The 20,552-nt window shown below is 39.4% G+C and overlaps 1 protein-coding gene across 1 annotated transcript; it reads left to right on the top strand.

Moving 5' to 3' along the window:
- Nucleotides 1-379: 379 nt before the first annotated feature.
- LOC109242236 (intracellular ribonuclease LX) lies at nucleotides 380-4,001 on the top strand. Its single transcript, XM_019409090.1, has 4 exons — nucleotides 380-598; nucleotides 1,058-1,213; nucleotides 2,645-2,837; nucleotides 3,630-4,001. The coding sequence occupies exons 1-4, from the start codon at nucleotides 491-493 to the stop codon at nucleotides 3,878-3,880; spliced, it is 708 nt and encodes a 235-aa protein (XP_019264635.1). The 5' UTR covers nucleotides 380-490; the 3' UTR covers nucleotides 3,881-4,001.
- Nucleotides 4,002-20,552: the final 16,551 nt, after the last annotated feature.

The following is a 20,552-nucleotide window of genomic DNA, read 5'->3' as shown; positions in this document are numbered from 1 at the left end:
ATGACATCGTTTGTCCGAATATTATTTGACTGCTATCGCAAGAATAACCCAGTGCATTAAGCTCCCGCTATACGCGTAGTTCGGGGAAGGATCGGACCACAAGTGTTGTATATATATATATATATATATATATATGTGTGTTCTCCAAAGAAAATTTAACAATTGTTTATGAATATCGAGTAGTAGAAGCTAATTAATTAGTTAATGCGTAATCTCCAAAACTAAAGCATACGAAGATATAGACAACTAACATTGACACATGGGCTTAAGCTGAACACGCAACAATGAAAATAAAATACTACACAAATACTTGGCATATACTTATCAGGATATTCCTTCACGACGTGTTTTGTTTGCCTATAAATTGATCTACAACTATCAAATTCTAACAATACCAAAAATATATTTTCTTTTCATTTCTCATCCTAAAAGAAAGAACAACAAAGCTTTGAAGCAACTTCAAAAGTTGAGTGAAGGAGGAAGCTAGAAAATGATGAAACCTCAAAAATCATTATTGATCAAGATTTTCGTTGTACAATGCTTGTTAGTTCTTTGTGTTGCACAACAGGACTTTGATTTCTTCTACTTTGTTCAACAGGTAAGTCCCTAACTTTGGTTTGTAGTTGGCAGAGCCAGGATTTAAAGTTTATGAGTTCTGAATTCACAATCGAGCCCATAGCTCGTTAGTTATACATATAGATTTTTCAGTACAAATACAATATCTAAGCAAAAAGCTACTGAGTTCGTCCGAACCCGTAGGTAACACTCTCCCTCCGCTCCCGGTAGTCGGACTTTAACTTCTATACATTGAAGCTATGTACGGAAAAAATAATACTCCGTACACAAGGTAAAAACCGAACCTTTTAATTATATATAAACTGTTGAATCCCCTTACCATAAGAAAAGATCAATTCTAATGAATTCCTGGCAAAAGGGTTAAAAAATCGTCTTACATCTAGGTTCAAATCTCAAGTATAACATTCTACCGTCGTAGCTGACAGTGTAAATAAAACTTTATACTATCAGGTCATCTAAAAGTTTTTGTTTTTTAATGCAGTGGCCGGCATCTTATTGTGACACAAGGCGTAGTTGCTGCTATCCCACCACTGGAAAACCAGATGAAGATTTTAGCATCCATGGTCTATGGCCAAACTATGAAAATGGCAAATGGCCTCAAAACTGTGATAGTGAAAGCTCTTTGGATGAATCTGAGGTACTCACATTTTTCAGCTTTAGCTTTAAAGTAGTCACGTACAAGCACAAATTGCTTTAAACTATTAGGTTTATGTCAATATCATCGTCAACTTGCACAAATGGAGTCTTTCATTGTCATCTCCATATATAGAAAAATTGCTCTAACGATATGTATGGACCTAGACACTTGAGTAAATAAAAGACACTCCTACTAAGTTCTTTTTAGGTAATTATATTGACTTGTTCTAATGATATGAGAAATCAATCAATTTTTTTCTATGACTGCAATTTCCTCTTATTATATTAAATATTTTGATTAGTTAATTATATATGCTGACTTATACTAGTAGTACTTTTCACGTACGTAGTTTTCAATTATGTAAATTTTATTTTAATAATTTTGAAGAATTTTGTGCACCGAAACTTAGGTATTTTCACTTAATACGGAGAATACCTACACATAAAATGAAAGGGGGAAAATACTTAAAATAGTTATACATAGGATGATGATGACATTTCAGAATAGATCATATATATGCAGTAACATGCATGCAGGTTGTGATGTTAGGTAGTGTTTTTCTTGTGCTAGAGTCGTGAAAAATTACATCTTCTACTCAAAAGACCAATAATTAGCTGATTTTAAGATGAATTGGCATTATTACTTTTGACAAAAAGTATAATTTGGTACTTTTTGCTTTCCACGTTTCCTTGCTTAGCAATCTTGTTTCAGGTATTTGTACATGGCTGGCATATTGTTGCTTCCAAGGAATGATTTTGTTTCATTGTACTAAAATTTCTATCCATGATTATGTAATAAAAAAAGATTTCAATTATATACAGACATAATCTATTTTTTTCATTACCAGTAAATTTTAACATGTGATATTAGATATCAATTACTCCTAATACTTATCATTGAAATTTACATGTAGTTACCTTATAAATAATCTGCTTGTATAATAACTTTTCTATTATCAGTGCATAAAAATGAATTCTTTAAAATGTTAACCTAGTAAAAATGAAGTAATTCGGTAACTCAATTTATAAAAAGTTAGTGTATATATTCTTGCTCACAGGTTTGTTGCTTAGCAGTTAGCACCCATGTCTACTTGCTTAATAGGTCTGGTTTCTAGGCTGTTAGACATGGTGGGACTTTACCTTTGCTTCTACGACTGTTTTTTATAATACGGACCTAAGATTTGAACTTCGACATCAGATATTAGTAACTAGATTCTGAATTAAATTTCCGTACATGTTTAATGAATTTTTTAATACAAATATAGGATCTTGACAAATGTTATTGAGTTCAGCTGAACCCGGCTGTATATTACCTTATAGCTCCGCCCATGATCATTGGTCATTTTATCCAATATTTTGCTTTAGAATAATGTATACCAAGTAATGCATGCAGTAAAATAATAAATTCTTTTCAAAAAATTATATCATGCAGATCTCAGATCTTATAAGTACAATGGAAAAGAATTGGCCATCATTGGCTTGCCCAAGTAGCGATGGTGTAAGATTTTGGAGTCATGAATGGCTAAAACATGGAACCTGTTCAGCTCTTGGTGAACGTGCTTATTTTCAAGCTGCTCTTGACTTCAGGAAGAAATCCAACCTTCTTCAAAACCTTAAGAATGCAGGTGTGTGTATTTTCCAACTGCAAAATTCCTCTTAGTTAATGTTGCATAAAGATAATTAGTAACCACTGTAAAATAAGATCAGTAACCTGAAAAATAAAGCAACTTATATAGTACAACAATGAATTTACAATGCAATGAACATATTATAATTTCACATTCTATATGAGATAAATAATATCAAGTTTTATGGTATAAAATTTAAACCGGTATTAGCTAATATAAATAATCAAATAATGGATAAATGCAATCACAACTTTAATATCCGAAATAGTATCCTAATCCTAGTAACATACTAGAATGGATTGCTCAGATGGTCAACACACCCTTCGCCTACAACCTCAGGGTCGTTGGATTGAGTCACCAAAGAAGCAATAGCTCCAACAAAAAGGATCAAAGGGAACCAAAGGGAGGGGAATCAAGAAAAAAGAACCCTAGTAACCAAACTTACCCTTGATAGTGTAAATGTATTTTATGATCAAGGCATATAAGCTAAATTCTTTTGTCAATATGGTATAAATATTTTTTTTTTTGAGTCCAACATAACTTTTCATTATCAGGTTATTTAAAGATAATTACAAGTAATTATCTATAATATATTACATTAGTCAATTTGTCACTTAGTAGGTTATGATTTGAAAAATAATGCAAATTAAGTACTTGCTACAACAAGTTAAAAAATATTGACAGTGTAAAAATTCTTGAAACTCTCACAGTCTCGATGTGTATATAAGTTAAATCTTCATTTTAATATATTAGAATATTTCTGCTCTAACTTTATTTTGTGTTTACTAGGGATTACACCAAGGAATGGAGAACATTACACTTTAGAAAACATTAAAAAGGCAATAGAAGAAGGAGTAGGACACAGCCCTTACATAGAATGCAATGTGGATACACAAGGAAACCACCAGATTTACCAAGTTTATCTCTGTGTGGACAAAACTGCATCTGATTTTATTGATTGTCCAGTTTTCCCACATGGACGAGGATGTGGTTCCAAGATTGAATTCCCTCCTTTCTCCTCTGACCATGATGAATTTTAATTCTTCTTTTTTTTTTGTTGGTTAACTTCAATTATTTGATCATATTTCTTGATCTTCTGTTGTATTTTAATTAAAAACATTTCGCATTTGTAATAATAAAAATTCTTGCCAATTAGGTAAATCATATATATATATATATATATATATATATATATATATATATATATATGTGTGTGTGTGTGTGTGTGTGTGTGTGTTAACTAAATGTCAAGTTTTAATTCTTGTATTCAATTTCAATGAACATGGTTCCATCTTCTAACTTGACTAAGTAATTATTATATGTATATTGTCTTTTTTCTTTGGGAAAATGACACTGTAGAGCCGCTCTCAAAATAATAGCCGAAAAATGTATATTTTTTGATATATATATGTATATGTATATATACACATATATACACACACACACACAAAAATTATACAAATTTTATACACTTTTTGGCTATCGAATATAAATAGTTTCTGGCGGGAGGTTAGGCGAAAAAAAGCCCTTTTTCTTTCCCTAACCTTTTCTTGGATTTTTTTCTTTCAATTGTATATGAGTTTTTTAATATTCCCATTTTAATAGAACTGTGTGCTATAAATATAAATATTTCCTTGTCACAATTGTAATACTGTGTTTCATGTTAATAATTTGTTATATTTCTTTTAAACTGTAACAGTTATGTAAAGTTCCCGTATATGGCTCGTCAACCAGTTAAGAGCAGTGTTTAGTTACAAAATATAGCAGCAACGACAATAATGAAAGATATCAATAATTTGCACATAGCGTACTTGGTAATAAAATTATTAATTACCAAAAAGAAGAGACCGATAAATCAAATATCAACTACTAGAGACGCTTTATTTGCAATACAATAAGGCGCTTTATTTGCAAAATTATTAAATTAGACAACTCATTTGTTAAAAGAATACTCCACTAGTTTCTTTCAATTTATATGGCATTCTTTTTTATACATTTTACGTGTCAAAATGTTTGACGCCATTCTGTTTTCTTTTCTTTACAATTTTCATAACTTTGATTAAACTATTCACTCTTCACTTTTATGTGATGTTTGCTCTTTTTCAACCCCTACTTTAATATTTTCTTTCATTTCTATCAATATATTTTATATGTCAAATTAGCATCTTTAAGACTTTAAACTTCATACTCGATTAAAGACAATCTCGTATTATGTAAGGCCTCGGGTTATTGGACTTTTGGTCTAATATAATCCAACTCCCTATGGGGCAGCCTTAATGTATTTTGGGCTTTACCTTTTGGAAAGAAACGAGTTTCTCATTCAAATCCAATCTACGCCTTATTTATGTTGATTTGGAGAGAGAAATTTTGAAGAACTCAAAATGATTTTTTCTTCTATTTCATTCTGTAACTGTTTACAAAATAGAAAATGAATATATATACAAGTAGCTAACTAACTAACCTCCTTACTTGTATCTACACTTATCACACGTGACTAAGAAGGAACATTTACATAATTACCCTGTTCTAGAAGTAACTACAAGCTACTCTAACTATATACTTATGAACAGCCCATGTGATAAAAGAAAGGAAATAATCTTATGAAGGCCCAATAGGCCCAATAGCTGCATGTAACCAGTGTAGCCCAACGTGGCCTTTCATTTAGAAGAAGCCCTATCTTCTCTATCATTTTGTTGTTGTATCTCATCTTGGGTCTGATGAGGAGTCACCGGCAACACCCCCCCCCCCCCTCAAGTTGGAGGGGGCAGAAAGCACGCCCAACTTGCCCAGTAAACCACGATGAAGAGGCCCAGGAAGGGGCTTGGTAAAGAGATCAGCGAGTTGATGGTGAGAGGGAAGAAAAGAGAGAGAGATGAGACCCGCTTGGAACTGTTGCCAAACAAAATGGCAATCAAGTTCCACATGTTTGGCACGCTCATGAAATACGGGGTTTTTGGCGATGTAGATGGCAGCTTGACTATCAGAGTGACACCGGTAACGAGGGAATGACAGAAAGGTCGTCAAGAAGGCGAACAAGCCAGGTCAGTTTAGCAACGACACGCCTCATTGACCGGTACTCGGCCTCAACGGAAGACAAAGAGACTGATGGTTGTTTCTTGGACTTCCAAGAAACAGGACAGCCCCTCAAACTGATAAAAAACCCACTAACAGAACGACGACTATCAGGACAAGAACCCCAATCAGTGTCGCAAAAAGCGAGCAAATCAAGAGAAGGATCAGCAGCCATAAGAGGCCCAAACCAGGGTCACGAAGAAGATAACGAAGACAATGGTGGGCAGCAGAAAAATGAGGCTCTCGAGGGTCTTGCATGAATTGGCTAAGATGCTGAACGACAAAGGAGATGTCAGGACGAGTGTGAGTTAAAAAATTGAGTTTGCCCAAAAGACGACGATAGAGCAGAGGATCAGCAAGAGGAGCCCCAACATCGGCACGCAACTTAGAAGAAGGATCCAAAGGAGAAGAGACAGGGGACAAACCAAGACAATCAAATTCAGTGAGAAGTTCAAGAGTGAACTTGCGTTGGCAGAGAATCAGACCAGAGGGCTCACGAAGCACTTCTATGCCCAGGAAATAAGATAAGTTCCCCAAGTCTTTAATTTTAAACTCATGATCTAGGAATTGTTTCAAATCATTCAGTTCCTGAATATTGTTTCCTGTTAGTAAAATGTCGTCCACATAAACAGCCACCAGAGAAACAGAATCACCACACTTTTTGTAAAAAAGAGAGTAATCATTAAGAGAGTGAGTAAAACCCTTGAAATTGAGAGCAGCAGTCAAGCGGGCATACCACTGCCTAGAGGCTTGGCGATGACCATAAAGATATTTCTTGAGACGACAAACTAGGTTAGGAGCAGGAGGGTCTAGGCCTGCAGGAAATTTCATATAGACTTCCTCATGTAGATCCCCATGTAGAAAAGCGTTATTCACATCCAATTGATAAAGGCCCCAATTCTTCTTGATAGCAATAGCAAGAATGCATCTAATAGTGGTCATTTTGACCACAGGAGAGAAAGTCTCCGTAAAATCAATCCCCTCTCGTTGAGTGTCTCCTCGAATAACCAAACGAGCTTTGAGCCTTTCCACACTTCCATCAAATTTTAGTTTAACCTTGTAAACCCACTTACAAGGTAAAGCTTTTCTCCCAACTGGTAATGGAACTACCTCCCAAGTATCATTGGCCTTCAAGGCATCAAGCTCTTTGGACATTGCTTCCTGCCAACCAGGGTCCAATGCTGCCTGAGAATAACTAGAAAGCTCATGGACATTAGGTAAGGAGTTTAACAGGCTTTGATTAGGAGGAGAAAGTAGATTGGATGAAATAGTAGGAGGAGAATCAGGTGAGAGAAAACAAGAGTGAGAGACATCATTTAGGTGCACTGCTCCACAGATATAGTCAGACAAATAACTAGGTGCATTGTGTTCTCTTAAAGATCTGCGCAAAACATCATGAGAAACACCAGAAGAAGAAGCAGGAGGAATAGAAGAATGAGAAGCAAGTGGAGATGCGGAGGTAGGAGAAACAGTGGAAGAAGTAGAAGGAATAGAAGATGGTGTAGAAGATGAACTAGGAACAGGTGTAGGGAGTGAAATAGGAGAGGAAACAGGACTAGGAGAATCAGTAGTACGAATAGGAATAGAGGAATCAGAAGAAATAAGAGACTGTGGTGTAGAAAAATCAATATTAGAAGAAATAGGAAATAACTGAGAGAAGGTAGTGGTAGGATGTGTAAAAGGAAAAATAGATTCATGAAAAATCACATTTCTGGAGACAAAGATCTTATTGTTTGCTAAATTTAATAGCTTGTATCCTTTCTTACTAGTAGGATAACCAAGGAACACACAAGTGACAGCCCTTGGATAAAGTTTGCCTCTAAGATTAGGCAAAGTAGAAGCAAAACATAAGCAGCCAAAACTCCTAAGAAAAGTATAGTCGGGTGGTTTGTGGAACAATATTTCATACGGAGACTTGTAGTGGAGAAGTTTGGTAGGAAATCTATTAATAAGGAAAGTGGCAGTAAGGAGACATTCCCCCCAATAACAAATAGGTACTTTGGAATGGTAAAGAAGAGCCCTACAGGTTTCCATCAAATGTTTGTGTTTTCTCTCACCAATACCATTTTCCTAAGGGGTCCCAACACAGGTGGTTTGGTGAATAATTCCTTTGGAAGAAAAATAAGCTATGGCAGCAATATTGCTTCCTAGCTCAAAGGCAATACCAGACCTAACTTTCTTGACTTTGACTTCAAATTGTCTTTCTACCATAGATATGAAAGATTTGAGAACAGTGAAAGCATTACTTTTGGTACTCAATAGGTATGTCCAAGTACCCCTACTAAAGTCATCAATAATAGTAAGAAAATACTTAAAGCCATTGTAGGTGGGTTCCTTATAAGGACCCCAGGTATCAATGTGAATAAGTTCAAAAATATGAGAAGTAGAACTTGTGTTGTCTGGAAAAGGTAATCTGTGTTGTCTAGCCATAGGGCAAATGGAACAAGGAATATCTTCTTTACAAATAGCAGATTATGGTAAGACAGAAATATATCTCATGATAGAAATGGGTAAATGTCCTAGCCTTACATGCCACAGATTTTTATCAATATTAACAGAATTAGACATAGTATGGGAAGTGCAATATGTTTGAGAAGAGTTATGTGAAAGTGTAACGGCTTTATTTGTATGCAGGGAATCAGCAGGCTTGTGAGTTGAGTGGGAAAGATAGAGTCCAGCTTTGACATCCCCAAGGACCAGAGGCCTCCTCAAAGAAAGGCCCTGTATCAAACAACAAGTTTCAGCAAAGGTAAGAAGAACTTTGAACTGAGTGCACAGTTTGTTAACTGAAATCAGGTTGAACTTAAAATCTGGGACATAGAGGACTCTGTGTAAAGTCAAATCTGGATATATAGTAACTTGTCCTGATAGAGTTACTCTTACTCTTTGTGAATTAGGAAGGTTAACATTAACAAGATTAGGTAATGGTTTGATGTTAACAATGATGCTAGAGTCAAAGGTCATGTGTTCTGAAGCACCAGAGTCAAGAATCCAAATATGACTCCTAAGATTGTTGTGTGAATAGGAAAGAATAGGCAAGCATGTACCAGCACAATTAGCATTGACATTGGTTTCACAACTTGTTACAGCTTCCTGGCCAACTTTAACTTGTTGAAGTAGTTCCATTAATTGTGTTAGTTGTTCCTGCTTTATACCAATGGTTGCTTCTATATCATGGGATTGAACTTGACCATAACCTTCATCTGTTGTTACTGCATTTCCTTGAATAGGATTCTGAAATCTTCTTTGTTTGAACCCTGGCTTGAAATTCTGTGGACAACCATGAAGTTTATAGCACTTGTGATTGTATGGCCTGATTTTTTGCAATAGTTGCAATTTAGGTTTCTCCTGTTGTCTTGAGTGTTTCTAAAACCATAACCACCAATATTCATTGTAGAGTTTGTTGGCTTCACTTGAGTTGAATTAAACCTCTGTGTCGACACAACAAATGAACCAGATTCACTAGGATAATGTCCCATGTTCTGTATCCCTTTTTGCCTTTCTTCTTGCAAGAGTAAGTAATAGGCCCTATCAATATTAGGTGGTGGATGCATCACCATGATGTTTTCCCTAACACTAGTCTATGACTCATTTAGCCCCATTAAAAACTGAACTAATTTCTGTCTCTCTTAAAGTGCATCATTTTTATCATTAGCTCCACACTTACAATCAACACAAATGCATACAGTCCTTGCATCGAGTAATTCTATTACATCCCATATAGCTTTCATCTTGTTAAAATAAGTAGCAATGTTGGAGGATCCTTGCACTGTTTCTTATAGTTGTTTTTGCAAATCAAATGAATGTGCTAGGTTTGATTGCCCATACCTATCCTCAAGTTGTTTTCACAGAATCCTCGCAGATTTAGAATGAATTACACTGGGCCTGATGTCTGGAATAAGGGAATTCAGAAGCCAAGCAAACACCATGTCATTACACCTTATCCAGTATCTCAGATCTGGTGAATCATCCTTAGGCCTGATCAAGCTGTTGTCAATAAAACCTAGCTTGTTTTTAGAAAATAACGCAATCAAAATTGATTTTCTCCAGCCTCCATATCCAATTCTATCGAAAGGAGGAGAAATCAGACACATTCCAGGAGAATCAGAAGCATGCAAAAAATATGGATGATCTGGATCGATTTTAGTCGCCATCACTGCCATCAAAACAACTTCAAGGAAAAATTCTGAAGAATATCAATGAATTTGAGTAGAGAATCAAAGGATCTAGAAGAAATTTGTAGCAAAACAGTAGAGAAAATCAACTAGGTCGAGCAGATGCTCTCATACCATGTTGGATTTGGAGAGAGAAATTTGGAAGAACTCAAAATGAATTTTTCTTCTATTTCATTTTGTAACTGTTTTGTCACGACCCAAAATCCACTAAGGGTCGTGATGGCGCCGGACACCGCTGTCAGGCAAGCCAACCAATAATACTTAATTAAATTCTCGTTTTAAATATTTTCGAAACCACTCCTTTTATGCGTTTAAACAATACGTGATAAATTCTACTGAATAAATGATGAAACATTTGACAATTTTAAATTTAGGAATAAACCCATAGACATCCCCAGAACCCGGTGTCACAAGTGCATGAGCTATTTCTAAGAAATAATACAATACAACATCCGTCCGGAATACAAATGGACAGATAGTAAATACAATATACTGGAAGGGACTATACTAGCTGCGGGCCGCCTCGAGTAATGCAACTCACCTAGTCCCAGCATCATCCATGTTGCTATGCCCCGTAGGCCACTGGGGGTACATATGCCTGTGCAACAAAAATGCACAGAAGTGTAGTATGAGTAGGAAAACAACATGTACTCAATGAGTATCCCGTCTAATCTCGAAGAAGTAGAGACGAGATGGTCGACTTAGACACTTACTAGTGGTCCAATAATTATATATTATTAATGCGATGATTCACGAATTTATTAACAACAGTAAATTCAGATAAGCCACGAAACAGGTAGAAGTTCCTTTTTTTATATAAAAGCCTCCGGATTCGTAATCCATTTCTTAACAATTATCTCAAGTCGGGGAGAGCAGATATCAATATCAAGAAATCTCCAGGCAAGCAATACAAGCATGCGCAACTCATGTCGAGGTCGTATGGCCCGATCCGACATAAATGTAAAATGTGCACTGCCGAGGGTCGAACGTCGCGAACCATAGATGCGTCTATTACCCCGCTCGCGAACCATACATGTGACGCGGTCAAATTTAAACAAACAATCATCCAGCTCGCGAACCTTACATGCGACGCAGGTACACATAGAAATATATGCTCAAATAGCAAATTAAGAATTTATCAGGGAACATTTATCCCAAATAAAAGCCAATTCTCTTTTAACGATTTAAGAAAATGAAGTTTAATCCTTTTAGAAATTTATGTACCAATTCGACAGGATTTAAGCAATTCAACTGTAAGCAACATTACAAATATTCCAAGTACAGCATGCTTTTGGGTCCTAGACTACCGAGACAAATAACATAATAGTAGCTACGCACAGACTCTCGTCACCTCGTGCGTACGTAGCCCCCACAATTAGGAGCACATAACCAGTTAATTCACCTATGGGGACAATTCCCTCTTACAAGGTTAGAAAGGAGACTCACCTCGCCCCGAAGATCCATAACCGGCATTCCACGCCCTTCCGAAGACTCGAATCGATGCTAAATGCTCCAAAGCTAGCCAACAATTACGCAAATTCATTAATATAAGCTCAATTGCTCATTACAAATCCAATTTATAACAATTCCTAACCCCGATCGAAAAGTTGACAAAAATGCCCTCGGGCCCACATGCCCGAATTTCCAAAATTTTCGAAGAATAGGTTTACCCGTAGCTTCACGAACTCAAATATATAATTTTCTCTAAATTCCATACCCAAAATCGTGGCCAAATTCCAAGAATATAAATTTCTAGGTCTTTCCACCAAAACCCCAAATTTTCTACAAATTTCCTTGTCTAAATCCATATATAAACCTTGTATTTAACTCAAAACTAGCATAAATTACTTACCTCATGATGAATGGCGGGACCCCCTCTTCAAAAGCTCCAAAAATAGCCCAAGCCAAGAGAAAAATGGGTGAAATGAACTGAAACCCCAATTTTAAACATTCTGCCCAGCCCAGGTCCGCCCTTCTTCGCGTTCGCGGCCTGTCACCCGCGTTCGCGAAGGCCAATTACCCAGCACCTTCGCGTTCGCATACAAGGCCTCGCGTTCGCGTAGGCAATTGACCTCAGGCCCAATTTTCCTTCTACGCGTTCGCGATCTCTCCCCCGCGTTCGTGTAGCAGCTCAGCCCACCCTTTCGCGTTCGCGACTTCCTCTTCGCGTTCGCGAAGGCCAAATCTAGCAGCCTCCCACTTTCCTCTTCGCGTTCGCGAAGAAGGAAACCAGATACCAGCAACCAACAGCAGCTTTTTACCCGAATTCGATCCGTTAACCATCCGAAATCCACCCGAGGCCCTCGGGACCCCAACCAATCATACTAACCAGTCCCAAAACACATTACGGACTTGCTCGAGGCCTCAAATCACATCAAACAATGCTAAAATCATGAATCGACCTCCAATCCAAGCTTAATGAACTTTAAAATTTCAAACTTCTATATTCGATGCCGAAACCTATCAAATCACGTCCGATTGACTTCAAATTTTGCAGACAAGTCATATTCGACATTACGGACCTACTCCAACTTTCGGAATCAGATTTCAACCCCGATATCAAAAAGTCCACTTCCGGTCAAACTTCTCAAAAACCTTCAAATTTCTATCTTTAGCCAAATGACTTCAAAATGACCTACGGACCTCCGAATTCACTTCCGATCACGCTCCCAACTCCAGAATCACCATACGGAGCTACTCCCAGACTCGGAATCCCAAACGGACATCGATAACAATGATATGCACTTCAAGCCAAGCTTATGAGATTTCTTCCAAAATACTAACTTCCACAATAGGCGCCAAAACGCTCCCGGGTCATCCAAAACCCTATCCGGGCACACGCCCAAGTCCGAGATCATCATACGAACCTGCTGGAACCTTCAAATCCCGATTCCAAGGCCGTTTACTCAAAAATCCAATCCTAGTTAATTCTTTCAACTTTAAGCTTTCGAAATGAGAATTCTCTTTCCAAATCAACTCTGAACTTCCTGAAATTCAATTCCGACCACGCATACAAGTTATAATACCTGAAATGAAGCTGCTCATGGCCTCAGACTGCTGAACGACGCGCTAGAGCTCAAAACGACCGGTCGGATCGTTACATCCTCTCCCACTTAAACATACGTTCGTCCTCAAACGTGCTAGGAACTATGCTGGGGTTGTCTGGAATCACTGCTTAATACCTCGTGCACCTACCCGTGCTACCACAACTCAGTTGGGTACATCAGCCCGATCAAATATAAAGATAACCTCTTCCATTTAGGCAAATAAGCCTTGGAGCCCAGTTTCAACATCCGAAATTCTTTGCCAGGCCTGCTTCCAACATACGCTCATCATATCAATCACTACACGCAGTACCAAGACGTGACTGCATACCTTAGCTGAATTCACACCTTGCACCATTTTACTCATAGGGCCACAATAACATTCTCTGATCGATTTGGTCGAAATTTCACGAATCTGATGCTCCAATTGCACCGCATGACATACATAGGTCTCGTTCCAACTCTTACAATACCGACACGACGGATAAGATGTGTAGAAATTCATAACCACTGCCGAAACAACAATTCATTGGGTCTATACTCCTGGCAGGAACTATCACCTCATCCTGAACCAAATAATGGTCTTAGCTCCTTAATATACTTCATATAATCAGATTCTACTGATCCTAAATCCATTGATCTCGTCTCACCCAGTACGAACTGCTCAGGCAATAAGCCACCCCAGACATGACCAAAAGTCCCATATGATGCTACAATGTGCCAATAGGCTACCATATCGAACGCGATATAAAGGAAAGCAAACTTTGAGAAGGAAATTCAACTACACCGCTCGACAATCATACATGCGATGTGGTCAACTTAATTAAACAAATACCCCGCTCGCGAATCATACATGCGACGCGGGCACACAACTAATATGAGCTTTTCTCACAAGAATAGGAAACCAAACACATAAAAACGGATACGGGGAACCGTACTCAGCATCACACCGCTGCGGCGCGCAACCCGATCCAAACAACATAACCATGACGGCGTGCCAGCCGATCCATACATAACACTCACCTAAGGAGGTGCACATCGAGCTAAATTGCTCATTACAATAAAATACCGAATTTCGGTCACAAGCACGCTAAGTGCATAATTCCATCCTTGGGGATACATATAGCGCCATAAGCTACAACACTCAAGCACATCTGAGGTGCGATATACGATCTTAATCTCAAAAGCCATCCTGCTCATATAACATTATCTCTACGCAGTACCGCATCACATAAGAAATTCACCAAGCCATCTCATAACTCGTACGGCGCAATACATCATTACACGAAAAAGTTGACGACAAAATAACACCCCGACTACTCTTCCATTAAGGAGCGCTGTGTTGAAATGAACACATCTGGCCTGATATAGCGCCCATATTTACATTTAAATCCATCCACTGACCTCAAGTCGACCCTGGTCGTACCAAACTAGGCCAATAACCTTTCAAAGGTCCATACTAACTTCTCTTTTCTCATAACACACAAGAACAACCATCACAATCGGAGTAAATCCTCCGCAGCCCACAACACAATAAACGGAGTGCCCTCCCGGCATCAAATTCTCAATTTAGCGACACCATCACAACCTTCATACTTGGTTTAAATCTTCAATCAATCAAGTGAATACATGCCACACTTATACAATCTCCCTGTGGGACACGCTCCCACAACCTACCATAACAAATAACTGGGTCGTACCTCCAAACCACCGGCCCACTAACGCTGAAAAGTGATCAAGAATCATTAACTAGAATGCAAAGCCTTTTTCACAAAACACCAATCTCAGGTGACGCTAAAGACAATACCAACTTACCTTAAACATCGAAACTCTTTTCCTGTTCATCCGAGCTCGTGACATCCTTGTCAACACCGAACTGCTACCTTGATCTTCACTTTAAATTCCATACCACTCACTGCAACATGCCAATATACGATAGAACTCGTTTCTCATCATAGCTTCGGAACCACTGTTAGATTAACACTTCATCATATAAAACTTTCCACTTAACTCACTTCAGGAGGACCATAGCAACACACAGGTGAATTCTCATGACCGTAGAATATGCAAATCTCTAAGTAGTGGTCTAAACCAACATAGCCCTTCCGGGACCCACCTCCACATAACAGGCCACAACAGTAGAATACTTTCTGAATATCACCAACTACGGCGGCCGACAAGACTCACACGCACCGTCACAAATCACTGGCATAACTTGATCACGCTGAAAAAACTGATCACTACCAGCAACATGCCAATTCGACTATGGCTAACCAATCGCTCTTCTTTCAATTTATCCTTGATTGCCATAGAAACAATGATAACTCCATTCAACACTTACATACTTCATCCGCACTCATCCCGAGTGACCCTGAATCACAAGACCATGCTGTCTCAAATCCCACGAACCATTTCGTACCTTCCAATTGCTACACTGCAAGTTAAAACATCATAGAACATCCTATACCCCTTCTCATAAGCTGCTACCAAGCTTGATTCTTAACCGTACCTATAGGCTCGAAATCATTAGGCACCACACTTTGCCCTTCTGAACCCACTAGGACCGTTGTTAAGAGCCACCTGCTCTGACTTGGTCCCGAATATAATCAATTCCATGGATCTTCTAGCACATGAATACCCTTTCGACGAAGCACCTGGCAGAATCACTTCCCTTGGAACCCACATCTATACAAAGCACAAATCTCGAATCCTTTCCAAATCTGAACATGAGCCAACAAGGCCAATGATAGCACACCTTTAATAATTCCTTTGCTCTAATTACCACTTATGTTCTTTTCCCGTAGCTGAAATAACCCATCAATATGCTCATAACCAGAAACTTCGCAAGTAGTTAACCATGCAACCCAATCATAGGCAGTGGGGCTCTCCCACTTAGCTTGAAGCCACTATTACACAACTCTGGAATTCACCGGGATTCTTTATCTCTTATTGGCATAACCTTGCGCAATCAACCGCCAACATTCTCGAAATCTTTCTGCAAAACCCCTTTTATACATTGAATCATCAACCGCATTCGCACGACCGATCTCTTGCTGTACAACCCATAGAATTCTTCGCGGAAGCCTTGCTAACCACACGACCACTAACTTGCCCACACGGGGATAACCCTCCTGTGGAAATCACTTCCCGACATCTTCCAACGTTGCTGCACAGGGTACAATCACTACGACACCAATAACCTATCCCGAGTTCGAGCTCACTCTCTAGCTGCACAAGTCCATTCACCCCTTGTGGACATCAATTAAATGTGCGGCAACATCCCTCCAATTCAAGGTTATGTTGTATCCTTCTTCAGTTCAAGCAGCTCTTTCCCGATATATCCCATCTCCTGCCGCATATGGCCCATACTTCAAATTAAATCTGCAGGCCCCAATCGCCAATCACTAAAATTCTCAAATCATTCCAAACTCTCCTTAAGGCGCATAGCCATCCTACCCCAATGCCCATATGCAACTCCGCCACTCTCCCACTTTGGCGGAACTCATCCCTTTAATCGACTACTCGACCTTTGCCTCTTATACTTGGCCTTCTAGAAATTTTAGCCACCTCCTGACACTTCCCACATGTCTTTCCTCATTCTCTGCTGCTCCGTTGCTCCCTTAAATAAAATCTATCTTCAAGGCACTTGAACCCACAATTGCTGCTAACTTTACACCTTTCGGAAGATCATCTTTCTCATACCGTCAACATTAGAAACACTGATTCAACCCTGAACTACCGCACCCTACGATATCTGACAGCCACATTTCCGATACTATTTCACGATAGCTTGCACCAAAGGCGAATTGTAGAAGGTCATAACACCGGCGAACTTAGTACGTTCAATTAGGACAACGACACCCTATCATAGAAGAAAGCTCCACCACGCTTGCAAATACAGGGTCTCATTACTCCACCAGCCCACATCTGACCATTCTTAGTCCGATTGCCTTTCCCCTACCGGGAATAAAATACTGAATCTCTAGATTATGCACTGAGTCAACCTCCCTTCAAGTCATTCACCGCCCCGACACGTAGGCAAATGTCCTACCATCATATCAATACTGCGGAACAATAGTTTATAGCATCATGGCAACTTGTGCCTAGCCTCAGAGCTCTTAGAAGTACCGCTACTGAGCTGAAACGATAGAATATCCTTCCACAAGGCGACGATAATAGCACAGACGACTATACAGGGAGAAACACCCCGCACTGCATCGGTAGTACCATAACAATTCTTCAATTCTTGATTTATAAGAAGCGGTTCGCGTCGCACAAGATTGAATGGGAATGAATTAAAGGCATACGCCTCCAAGGATCAAATCGCACGATAAGGAATCAAGAAGGGAAGTACTCCTAACAGTCCTGCAGCCTCCTGAGGATAAGTACAGACGTCTCCATACCGATCCGCGAGACTCTACTAGACTTGCTCATGACTCGTAAGACCCTAGGAACCTAATGCTCTGATACCATGTTGTCACGACCCGATATCCACTAAGGGTCATGATGGCGCCGGACACCGCTGTTAGGCAAGCCAACCAATAATACTTAATTAAATTCTCGTTTTAAATATTTCCGAAACCACTCCTTTTATGCGTTTAAACAATACGTGATAAATTCTACTGAATTTTAAATTTCTGAATAAACACATAGACATCCCCAGAACCCGGTGTCACAAGTGCATGAGCTATTTCAAAGAAACAATACAATACAACATCCGTCCGGAATACAAATGGACAGATAGTAAATACAATATACTGGAAGGGACTACACTAGCTGCGGGCCGCCTCGAGTAATGCAACCCACCTAGTCCCAACATCATCCATGCTGCTACGCTCCGTAGGCCACTGGGGGTATATATGCCTGTGCAACAAAAATGCACAGAAGTGTAGTATGAGTACGAAAACAACGTGTACTCAATGAGTATCCCGTCTAATCTCGAAGAAGTAGAGACGAGATGGTCGACTTCGACACTTACTAGTGGTCCAATAATTATATATTATTAATGCGATGATTCACGGATTTATTAACAACAGTAAATTCAGATAAGCCACGAAACAGGTAGAAGTTCCTTTTTTATTTAAAAGCCTCTGGATTCGTAATCCATTTCTTAACAATTATCTCAAGTCGGGGAGAGCAGATATCAATATCAAGAAATCTTCAGGCAAGCAATACAAGCATGCGCAACTCATGTCGAGGTCGTACGGCCCGATCCAACATAAATGTAAAATGTGCACTGCCGAGGGTCGAACGGCGCGAACCATAGATGCATCTATTACCCCGCTCGCGAACCATACATGCGACGCGGTCAAATTTAAACAAACAATCATCCTGCTCGCGAACCTTACATGCGACGCAGGTACACATAGAAATACATGTTCAAACAGCAAATTGAGAATTTATCAGGGAACATTTATCCCAAATAAAAGCCAACTCTTTTAACGATTTAAGAAAATGAAGTTTAATCCTTTTAAAAATTTATTTACCAATTCGACAGGATTTAAGCAATTCAACTGTAAACAACATTACAAATATTCCAAGTACAGCATGCTTTTGGGTCCTAGACTACCCAGACAATAACATAATAGTAGCTACGCACGGACTCTCGTCACCTCGTGAATACGTAGCCCCCACAATTTGGAGCACATAACCAGTTAATTCACCTATGGGGACAATTCCCTCTTACAAGGTTAGAAAGGAGACTCACCTCGCCCCGAAGATCCATAACCGGCATTCCACGCCCTTCCAAAGACTCAAATCGATGCTAAATGCTCCAAAGCTAGCCAACAATTACTCAAATCCATTAATATAAGCTCAATTACTCATTACAAATCAAATTTATAACAATTCCTAACCCCGACCGAAAAGTTGACAAAAACGCCCTCGGGCCCACGTGCCCGGATTTCCAAAATTTTCGAAGAATAGGTTTACCCATAGCTTCACGAACTCAAATATATAATTTTCTCTAAATTCCATACCCAAAATCGTGGCCAAATTCCAAGAATATAAATTTCTAGGTCTTTCAACCAAAACCCCAAATTTTCTACAAGTTTCCTTGTCTAAATCCATATATAAACCTTGTATTTAACTCAAAACTAGCATAAATTACTTACCTCATGATGAATGACGGGACCCCCTCTTCAAAAGCTCCAAAAATCGTCCAAGCCAAGAGAAAAATGGGTGAAATGAACTCAAACCCCGATTTTAAACATTCTGCCCAGCCCAGCCCAGGTCCGCCCTTCTTCGCGCGGCCTGTCGCCCGCGTTCGCGAAGGCCAGTTACCCAGCACCTTCGCGTTCGCATACAAGGCCTCGCATTCGCGTAGGCCAATGACCTCAGGCCCAATTTTCCTTCTACACGTTCGTGATCTCTCCCCCGCGTTCGTGTAGCAGCTCAGCCCCCCCCCCCCCCACCCTTCGTGTTCGCGACTTCCTCTTCGCGTTCTCGAAGGCCAAATCCAGCAACCTCCCACTTTCCTCTTCGCGTCCGCGAGACTCCCTTCGCGTTCGCGAAGAAGGAAACCAGATACCAGCAACCAGCAGCAGTTTTTTACCCAAATTCGATCTGTTAATCACCCGGAATCCACCCGAGGCCCCCGGGACCCCAACCAATCATACTAACCAGTCCTAGAACACATTACGGACTTGCTCGAGGCCTCAAATCACATCAAACAACGCTAAAATCATGAATCGACCTCCAATCCAAGCTTAATGAACTTTAGAATTTCAAACTTCTATATTCGATGCCGAAACCTATCAAATCACGTCCGATTGACTTCAAATTTTGCAGACAAGTCATATTCGACATTACAGACCTACTCCAACTTTCGGAATCGGATTCCAACCCCTATATCAAAATGTCCACTTCCGGTCAAACTTCTCAAAAACCTTCAAATTTCTATCTTTAGCCAAATGACTTCAAAATAACCTACGGACCTCCGAATTCACTTTCGATCGCGCTCCCAACTCCACAATTATCATACGGAGCTACTCCCAAACTCGAAATCCTAAATGGACATCGATAACACTGATATGCACTTCAAGTCAAGCTTATAAAATTTCTTCCAAAATACTAACTTCCACAATAGGCGCCAAAACGCTCCCGGGTCATCCAAAACCCGATCCGGGCACACGCCCAAGTACGAAATCATCATACGAACCTGTTGGAACCTTTAGATCCCGATTCCGAGGTCGTTTACTCAAAAATCCAATCCTAGTTAATTCTTTCAACTTTAAGCTTTCGAAATGAGAATTCTCTTTCCAAATCAACTCTGAACTTCCCGAAATTCAATTCCGACCAGGCGTACAAGTCATAATACCTGAAATGAAGCTGCTCATGGCCTCAGACTGTTGAACGACGCGCTAGAGCTCAAAACGACCGTCGGGTCGTTACATGTTTACAAAACAGAAAATGCATATATA

Source organism: Nicotiana attenuata, unplaced genomic scaffold (genome assembly GCF_001879085.1).
Source record: "Nicotiana attenuata strain UT unplaced genomic scaffold, NIATTr2, whole genome shotgun sequence".
Classification (NCBI taxonomy): Eukaryota; Viridiplantae; Streptophyta; class Magnoliopsida; order Solanales; family Solanaceae; genus Nicotiana; species Nicotiana attenuata.
Note: the sequence above shows the minus strand (reverse complement) of the source record. Positions and strands in the feature narration are given on the sequence as shown.

What these genes read in the sequence shown, in the direction of transcription:
- LOC109242236 (XM_019409090.1), top strand. Translation starts at nt 491, where the DNA reads ATGATGAAACCTCAAAAATCATTATTGATCAAGATTTTCGTTGTACAA. An exon ending in TCTTCTACTTTGTTCAACAG is followed by an intron (nt 599 to 1,057) that starts GTAAGTCCCTAA and finishes TTTTTAATGCAG; the next exon opens with TGGCCGGCATCTTATTGTGA. An exon ending in GCTCTTTGGATGAATCTGAG is followed by an intron (nt 1,214 to 2,644) that starts GTACTCACATTT and finishes TATATCATGCAG; the next exon opens with ATCTCAGATCTTATAAGTAC.